This window comes from Impatiens glandulifera, chromosome 1, assembly GCF_907164915.1.
Source record: "Impatiens glandulifera chromosome 1, dImpGla2.1, whole genome shotgun sequence".
Classification (NCBI taxonomy): Eukaryota; Viridiplantae; Streptophyta; class Magnoliopsida; order Ericales; family Balsaminaceae; genus Impatiens; species Impatiens glandulifera.
Window position 1 is genome coordinate 45,629,232 of NC_061862.1, and position 10,297 is coordinate 45,639,528.

Genomic DNA, 10,297 nt, shown 5'->3' on the forward strand with positions numbered 1-10,297 from the left:
TAGTATCTTCAATGAATAGCTATTACCCATTTGGAGATTGCCAAAATTTTCATCCGAATACGTAGATAAGAAATTACCATGAGAAATAACGTGAAAAGAAGAACATGAATTAATAACCCATTCACTATCCTGAATTTAGAGATTAACACAACCATCCTCGCACACGACAATGGTGTCTCCCTCTACAACCACATTAGTTTATTTCACCCTTTACCCTTCATTATGTTCTCGTATTCATATTTGACATTCTCTTCCATGTGCCCCAGTTTGTTACATGGATAGAATTTAAGCATCATGCATTTTTTTGAAGTCATTCTATTCATTTCTACTTTATGGAGATATATTTTTACTCCCTCCACGTGATTCTAAATTTTCACCTATTAGAGTTTCTGAAACTTGTTCACATTTCTCTCTTCTTCTAGCCTTTTCGTTGAAAAAATATATTTAACAATGGAATAGTTAAAATACAATCTATCTTTGAGTTGCTCAATGAAATCAACAACGTTTCTCAATTGTCTAGTAACGACCTAAGAAATAGTAGAGCATATATCTCATTATTGAGAGTCATTTACATCGATGTTATTTAATTGACCAAGCCAATGAACTTGTTAATATGATCTGTCATACTCTCACTCTCTTTGTATGTCAAGTTCATGAGTCGTCAAATTATCATTTCCTTGTTTATTGAAATAACTTTCTCAAACATCCACTCTAACTTCTTCCAAAGTGTCTGCACATCTTTCTCTTCTATAATCTGGTGGGAAATATTTTGGTCAACCCACTAACTCATCGTAGTAGCTACTTTTCAATTCTAATTTTTCAATCTTCATCTATTATCGTGTCTAGCTTTGTCATGCATTGTATAGGACTAAAAAAATCTCTGTAAATAAGAAAATTGAGAATCTTGCGTTTTCACATTGAAAAGTTCGTCGAGATTATTTTAATCATCCCGATCCAATTTTGCTCATGCATTTGACAAACAAGAAATTTGATGAGTCAAATGTTTTAATACTATTTGTTGGAAAAAATACCAGATAACAATTGTGGAATAATTATTATTTCCATTTTTGTATGTCACAATGTGATAATAAAGAAACCAGACCAAATATCTGAATAAATAAAATCAAGCACATATAGACACATCAATTTTAGCGTGAAAATCCAATAAGAAAAAAACCAAATATCCCGTAGGTCTCTTATAACAACTTTATTATATTATAGTGAGTTACGCTAAAGTACCTTAGAGGTTCACTAATACAACAGATCTCACATAATTGACATACTCAAATAAGTATTTAAAAGAAGTCTTAACAAAATATAAAGTAACGCCGCTAGAATTCAACACCCGTGATTCTAGCCAAAATCGATATAGTTTGACTGTCCGATCGTCTTGTCGAAACTCTAAATATCTAACCCTATTTTTTTAGACTTTTTTTTTCTTATTGTATATTTTTATTTTACTTTGATATTTTCTTGTCCATATTGTCCAAACTCATGATAGTAATGGAACTCAACAACATTAATTTTTTAAGAAAATTAATATAATAATATTTAATTAAAATATAACTATAATAATTATAGTATTATATTAATTTTTTTATAAAATTAATAAAATCTATATATATTTATATTATAAATAATTTATGTAATACAATATATTATTTTATACCATCTTCTCTATTCTATCTCTATTCTAACTTGATATAAACCAAATTATATTAAATTTATAAAAAAAATAATTTAATATATTATCGTAATATTAGAATATTGTGTCAATATCTTATAGATATATTATTTTGTTTTATAAAAAATTTAAAGATTGCCAAAATTATTATATAAGGTAATTATTTCTCCTTTTTTATCCCTAGTTTCCAAATTTGTTAGTTTTCTTGATAGACAACAGTTTAGTGATTAGGCAATGCGTATTGATTATCCTTTTGATTAGAATTTATAAGGTAATTATTTCTCCTTTTTTTATCCCTAGTTTCCAAATTTGTTAGTTTTCTTGATAGACAACACTTTAGTGATTAGGCAATGGCGTATTGATTATCCCTTTTTATATTATTACTAAAAACAATTCATCTTTATCATCATTATTTTAAGATAATTGATAAGTATCTTAACATGAATTAATCAAGCATATCTACTATAAAAAGAAGAACAAAACAACCAGTATATATGTCTATTAGAAAGAACTTTCTTCAACTATCGTCCTCCTTTTGTGAATCCAATCCCCAATATTTGCCATCCACAAGCATAATGGCTTCTTCTATACCCCAAGTCATCATAGGTTTCACATTCTTAGCCCTCCTTTCCTCACTTCAATTATCAATTGTAATGGGGGATGATAATCTCATAATCCAAACATGCAAACACACACAGATTTTCAAGCTCTGTCTCAGGACACTTCAATCAGACCCACGAAGCAAGAGTGAAGATGTTGCGGGACTAGGCCTAATTGTTGTAGATGCAATCAAGAAAAATATAAATGTGGGAATTAATCAAATCAAACGATTACAACATTCAAGGCCACGCCTCATAAAGCCTTTAAGCTCTTGTCTAGATAATTATGAGTTCGTTTTAAGTGATCTTGTACCAGAAACAGAACATGCAATTCGAGGAGTCCCCAAGTTTGCTGAAGATGGAATGGTTGGTACTGCACAAGTGGCTGATAGTTGCAAGAGTGCATTTGGTTCATCAGTTTCTCCTATTTCTGCCTTAAATACTAGAATTCGTGACTTGGCTGTTGTGGCTAGAGCCATAATAAGGAATTTGTTGTGAATTTTCTCAACCCATTCAGTATAGTTATTTACATCTATACACTTAAAAGTAAGGAATAATACAAATTGTTGATTTATGCATGCAAGAAATTCTAAAAGATCTTTTATTATAATTGGATTATTTTAACGTTTTTTCGCGCCCCTATCTGAAAAAATAAATTTGGCCTATATAAGTCTTAACTTAATTTAACTTTAAAAGTTTAAAAGTCAAAAGGTATAAACGTTGCATTTTCAACTTTTATGTGTTGACACTTATTTTCCAGTTTTAATCATAAAACTAGTCAAATGAAGAGACTTGAATAAGTGTGGTTAAGTTTAAAATCGATTAAAATCCCATTTTTTACAAAATAAATGAGGGTATACCTAATATTCCTGTTTAATGGAGTTTTATTTAAAAAAAACTTGTGAAACCAACCCTAAAATATAGACGTGACACTACAACAAAATTACTTTTTACCGAAACATAAATCATGGTTTTGTGGTGTATATATGTGTCACTAAAATATTTACCAAAACATAAATTAGTGTCAGTAAAAGTGGAGTCGGCAAAGGTATATCCCGGCACATCAATTTGTGCCGGTTAGAGGTAATATGTGTCGGTAAATAGATTTACCGACATATAAACTTGTGCTGGTAAATATAATTATGTGCCAGCAATTCTTTTAAGATATTTTTTTATTATCAATTTTACTATTTATTTTTTTTAATATATTGATGCAGATATACAAATATATATATATATATATATATATATATATATATATTATAAAAAAAATCAAAAACTTAAGATCAATAATATCATTTTTTATTTCAAAATTATATTATTCATTTCTTATATTCTAAAATATCAATCAATTACATATTTATTAATAAAAATTCAAATCCTAAGAAACCAAATATTTAAATATAATTACAAATATAAACAAGAATTGTTTAACTTGAAAAATAGCCCAAAGAAGCATTTCAGATTAATGAAAGAAATTATCAAGAAACCATATTTTTCTTTATTGTGTCAGTAAAAGAATTTAAGATAAGTATTATTGCATTTTCTGGTTTCTGATGATCAACAGAAGATGGATTGCTGCTGGGAACGCTGAGATAGGACATCTGTAAATGCAAGATCTTCATATTTGTTTCTATTTTATATTCTGATTAGCAGATATTAAGAAGAGATCGATTGACCTACGTACCCTCCTGAAAGAAATTATAAGATCAGGGAATAAAAATAGAACTTTCATCTATCAATAATATAAATAAGTTTGCATACAATATGTGTTGATCATGAGTTGAAGTTGGATGAAACGTATATTTCTACTTAATATCTAACTTGCTCTACAATATTACAACACTACAACAAAACATATTTTCGGCGACCTTGTATGACAACGCATATTAAGCGTGGTTAAAAGTCAGAAGAAACAAAATTTTTGCCGACCTTTAGGCTTATAACAACCTTTATTAAAAAAAAATTATATATTATTCATAACTTCATAATTTCACTATTTTAAATTTTAATATTTTTATGTTTTATTATTTTAAAAATATATAGGTTTAATTTTTATTCTTAAATTTAATATAATATTTAATATATATGTTTTTATATTTTTAATTTAATTTAATTAAATTTAAATAATAATTAATTAAATGACAGATGATGATAAAAGTATTTAATAATTATGTTATAAAAATTTAATAAATAGATTTTTAAAACCTAATCAGTATCTCACCTCCAGACGTCTTCTTGAGTTCCCTTCTCTCGAAAAATCGCACCACTCATAGTGAAGATAATTCTGGCTCTATAAATCGTTGTCTTCTTCATAGAGAAGATAATTTCTTGTCCATTCTAGATTTGAAGATTGATCTGAAGAAGAACGAAAATGGCTTGGACTTCTACATATTTAGATGAATACCAGAAGCTTGTCACTAGGATGCCGATTCCAAAGTGATTTGAAATCTTTCTCTTGTTTCTGAATCAATTCTCTCCTTGTTCCTTTTGCTGCAAATAATACTATTAGGTGAAATGGAGATCTAATCTACAGTTAATTTGGCCTAGCTTTTCGAATTTGATTTTTCATTGACTCGTCCCCTAATTTGAGTCATTTTCCCAATCGTGTTTCGCAATTGATGCTAGTAAGAAAGGATTCAAAAGCTTTTGGTTGATAATTTCTTTAATTTGTCTCTCACTACATTAAAATGTATTTTCCGCAACCCCATGAATTCCAACGCATATTAAGCGTTCGTAAAAAAAATCAAAAGTTAAAAAAGTTTTGTCAACCTTTAAATATGTACACCAACATTTATTAATTTTTTTTCATATACCTACTTATTAATGACCTTATAATTTAGCTACTCAAAATTTTAATATTATTTATATTTTACTTTTTAACTTTATAAATATTTTATTTAATTATTTTAATTTTAAAAGATTAAATTTGACGTAAAATTTTCTTAAATTTTAAATTTAATTATTAATTTTTTTTATACCATAACTAATCCTTGTCTTTTAATTAATTATTATTTGAATTTAATTAATTAAAAATAAAAAATAAAATAATATAAACCCAGTGGTAGACCGATCCGAGCATCTACTTCATTCAATGGATGCGTTAGATATTTTGAGAGAAACTATACTATAGTTATATTTAACGTACCCATCTGAAATCAACTATTTAGACACATAAATTGTTAATTTGCAATAAAGCTGCTATAAATGTCAACATCTGCAACAAATCTATTTTCAATGATAATTATTTAAATTTTGTGAAGGGTGTTGAAATTCAATTAGTCCATAAAATTTCCAAGCTTTTCTTCATATCATCTGTCCTTGTAGTGCATTATTATCCCTAGATTAATATTTATATGACTGATAATTTTGTCTTTTAATTGTGGATGTTATAAATGTCAACATCCACAACAAATCAAATTTAAAGTGTGTTTATTTTAATTTTTTTGAAGGGGTTGAAAATTTGTCCTTGTAGTGCAACACTTGTAAAGTGCATTTTTATCCCTATATTAGTGTACTATCTGGATTATTATGTCTTTTTTTTTAGAACGTTGGGTTCCGCTGCTCCAATGGAGTGCGACTAATCCCCGCGGGTTAAGTACATAGCCCGCAAACATACTTAACCAATTTTGTAAAATTTCTGTTGGCAGTTGGGCTCGTATCAAGAATGGGAAGTATAGAGTTGAACTTGTGCAGGTAATCTGTTTTCTATTTTTCAGCTAGGATATTGATGATTTCCATTTAGTGTTTCTGTCCTTATATATCTTCAGAGAATATTGGTTTTTGCACTGATTGGGAGCTTTTATTGTCTCAAAATTTCAATCTTTATTTACAGGTTATACATGTGAATGAATCAAGGAAAAAAACTACAGTAAAGTTGATTCTAACAGTTGATATTTGAAAATTTTGTAAAGTCTTTATTTTATCTACTAACACCGTTACAAATTTATGCATTTTATCTTTACTTTTTAAAGAAGATTGTTGATATGGAAATACTTGCTTTCATTCCAAGAAATAGATATATTTAATTTTGAAGCTAGTGACGTTGAAATCTATCTTATCTATTTGTCGAGATTTCATTTTGATACTAAAAATGTTTCTAGGGTTAAAGATAAAAGGTTTCTTTTTAGAATCTTAATGATATTTAGAACACCACTTTATTTCTTGAACTTATTAGGTTCTATATGAAATCATTAATTCTACTTGTATTCTTTCTTAAGCTTCTAATATTAAACTTATTTTTGTAAATATACTTTGATGCTTGAAACACTGTTTGTGTATGGGTTGATGGCCAAGATTGTTACTTCTTAATTTGAGTATTCTTAGGGTTGTGTTTTAGTCCAGAAAAATGATGACCAACTATTACCAAATGAGTCATCTCCTTTATGCTGACCAACAAAATGTGTTTTAGTCCACAACAAGAAGATTCTAATAATAAAGAATGGTTGTTTGAACTTTATGGTGACCATGGTGTACGACACCTGTTTACCTCTCTTTATATGCTTCACTAATTCTTGGTATTGTCTTCTGTATATTTTTTTAATCATTTCTTGTTTGATTTTCAAATTATGTTTTTTTTTCTTCTTAATATTCATTTATTTACAGATTCCACTTATATTAAGAATTCTCTCACTGGGACAAAGTTTTCTGTGATTCTCAATTTTGTATTGGAACACCTGACTGTGCGGCTAATGTGACATGTTTATATACTAAGGTTTATGGAGATGGAAGTTATAGTCTTGGCTACTTTGTGAAAGATCTTGTCCAATATGATGGTGTATCAGGAGATCTGCAAACTATGACATGAAACCAAAGTTTTAATTTGGGTATGCTCATACCTATATCCATGTTTTCATTCATGCTACTATGCTACAGACGTAGTAGATGTCCCTTCTTGAAATGATCTTTGCTCACATACATACGAATGATACGATAAAACTTTCTAATCTCATTGTTTTATCAATAATAAATATGAAAAATGGACTTGTCGAAATTGATCAGAATACAAAATTTAATGGTGATGTGCATGTTTCATGGGTTTGAACCAAATGACTTGTTATTGGGTGATCAAATATGTTTACAATCGTAACTGTTACTCTTTAAGGATAGTAATGATTGGCTAATATCTAAAGTATTGGTTTAGTAACTTGAGTTGTAGTAATATTTGAGGATTTGTTTTTCTCCTGTGTTAATACTACAGAGTGTGTTTACATTTCTTTTTGACTTATTTTGATGTTCATGCTAGATGTAGTGCGAGTCAATCTGGCGATCTAGATTCGTCTGAACATGCTCTTGATGGAATAGTTGGTTTTGAAAAATTAAACTCTTCCTTTATATCCCAACTTGCTGCTTTTGTGACAGTGAAAAAGATTTTCGCACATTGTTTGGATGGTGTAAATGGTGGAGGTATTTTTTCAATTGGGCATGTTGTGCAGCGAAAGGTCAACACGACTCGTTTATTACCAAACAAGTATGTACTATGTAGTATCATGTTATCATCTATATGAATTGTATAAACATCTCTTGCATTTTAACTTTAATTTTGATATTGATGACCATTGATTAACTAGCTGTGACATAAATTTTAGGCCACATTACAATGTCAATATGACATCAATTCAAGTTGGGTCTGAATTTCTTAATCTAACAACAAATATATCACATGCTGGAGACTATAAAGAAACAATAATTGACAGTGGTACAAGTTTGGCTTACTTCCCAGATGCTATATACCAGGCATTAGTGAAGAATGTGAGCCTATCCATTGTTCCAACTGTTGTTTCATTAGACTAATTAAATCTTGGTTTTTTTAGCAGAAAACAATTAATAATCTTGATTTTACTTGACATTCTTTTTGTTTCTATCAAATTCTCTGGCAACCTGATACAAAGTTACAAACCCTTCATGAGCAATATACATGCTTTTAGCACCCTGGAAGGTATGTAGCTCCTCGTGAGAAAGTTGTTATCGTTTACGCATTTATGTGCTTAAAAATAAATATTGTTTTATTAAAGTTAGTTTTCTTTGGCCAAATACTCTGAATACTTTTGTAAAGATGATGCTACTTAATAATATCATCATAGTTGTTTGTTTTATTCGTTTTTCTGAAATTCAGTTGAAGCTTGTATCTCATCTTTCATAGCAGACTCTCACTTAATCGATTCATCAGATTGTATTGTTTCCTCATAACATTCAGGTTCACGTCTATCTGTCAACAAGATATAGTTCAGAGATGGAGACCACCTCTCAACTGGTTTTCGATTCCTTGATGATCTTCTCAATTGTATAACCGGTGTTTTCTTATTTACCTCTGGGGCCACGTTCTCAACGATTTCATCTTCAACAAAACATTGTTCTTCTTCGACAACCGGTATATATTCAGCTAAAAATTCTCTCAAATCGACTGTACCAGTCTCATCCAACTTGGAATCACCATCTGATGTCTTCCCAACACAATCTTTGTAGAGAACCTGTTCATTGAAGATAACATTATTACTACGAATGATCTTCCAATTTTGATTATCCCAGAAACAATAACCAAACTTGATATCATCATAACCAATGAAAAAACATTTATTAGATTTGGATCAAGCTTGCTCCTATCACATTCATTAATATGTACATATGATAAACAACCAAACACTTTCAAATAAGAAAAGTTTACCTTTTTATTGATCCAAGCTTCTTCAGGAATTCTGAATTCAAGAAAAACAGAGAGTCCCCTGTTTATCAAATAGGCAGCAGTATTAATAGCTTCTGCCCAGAAGGTCTTAGACAGCCCTGCATGCAATCTCATGCTTCTAGCACGCTCGTTCAATGTTCGATACATTCGTCCAGCTACTCCATTCTCTTGAGGCGTTCGGGGAACAGTTTTCACCATACTGATCTCATTCACAACACAATACTCTTTGAAATCTGAATTGATATATTCACCTCCGTTGTCGGATCTCAAACACTTAACTTTCTGATTTGTTTCATTTTCAACCAAAGCCTTCCATTTCTTGAAAATAGCAAATACTTCAGACTTGTGCTTCATAAAATATACCCATACCTTTCTTGTTGAATCATCTATAAATGTCACGTAGTATTGTGATCCGCCAATAGAAGAAACAGGTGCAGGTCCCCACACATCAGTGTGTACCAACTCTAGTCTTTCTTTATTTAGCTCCTTCCCAATTTTTAAAAGACTCACCCGGTTCTGTTTTCCAAGAATGCAGGTTTCACATAACTGATGTTCAACAGACTTCAGTTTTGGAATCTACCCATTCTTCAAAAGAATTTTCATCCCTTTTTTGCTCATATGGCCCAACCTGCAATGCCACAGCTCACTGTTCTTCGACTCATCAACTATAACAGCAACTGATTCTCTACAAGTTGAAGTCGTGTATAACGTTCCAGTTTTGTGACCTCGAGCAACAACTATTGCTCCTTTAGTCACCATCCACGCACCATTTTCACAACTGAAATTGTGACCTTCTTCATCAAGTTGTGCAACAGATATCAGATTGTGCATTAAACCTGGAATGTGTCTCAACTTATTAATCTTCCAAACAGAACCATTTGCCATCTTCAATTTGATGTCACCAATGTCAACAATATCCAAGGCTCACCATCTGCGAGATAAACTTTCCCACAGTTTCCAGCCACATAATTCTCCATTAATTATTTGTGAGCGGTGGTGTGGAATAACGCTCCTGAGTCCAAAACCCGTGAATCTATCGAGCTATCAACAGACAGAAGTAATGCATCAGTGACAGATTCTGTAACAACGTTGGCTGCATCATTTTTATCATCACCATTTTTCTTCGGTGTTTTGCAGTTCCTCTTTAAATGACCCTGTTTACCACAACTCCAGCACTCAAATGTCCTCCCAAACTTGGACTGACTCCTCCTGCTCCTTGACATAGATTTGCTCTTACCTCGGTTGAAATTTCTATCATTATCTCTTCCCCTGTTTTCCACATTCAGAGCAGAACCTTTGAATGTTTCACCAGAATCAATTTTACGAACCTCT

General features: G+C 30.4%; 1 protein-coding gene across 1 annotated transcript; it reads left to right on the forward strand.

Annotated features, from left to right (window-relative positions):
* Positions 1-2,259: 2,259 nt before the first annotated feature.
* Positions 2,260-2,781, forward strand: LOC124926606 (cell wall / vacuolar inhibitor of fructosidase 1-like). Its single transcript, XM_047466862.1, has one exon. The coding sequence runs from the start codon at positions 2,260-2,262 to the stop codon at positions 2,779-2,781; it is 522 nt and encodes a 173-aa protein (XP_047322818.1).
* Positions 2,782-10,297: the final 7,516 nt, after the last annotated feature.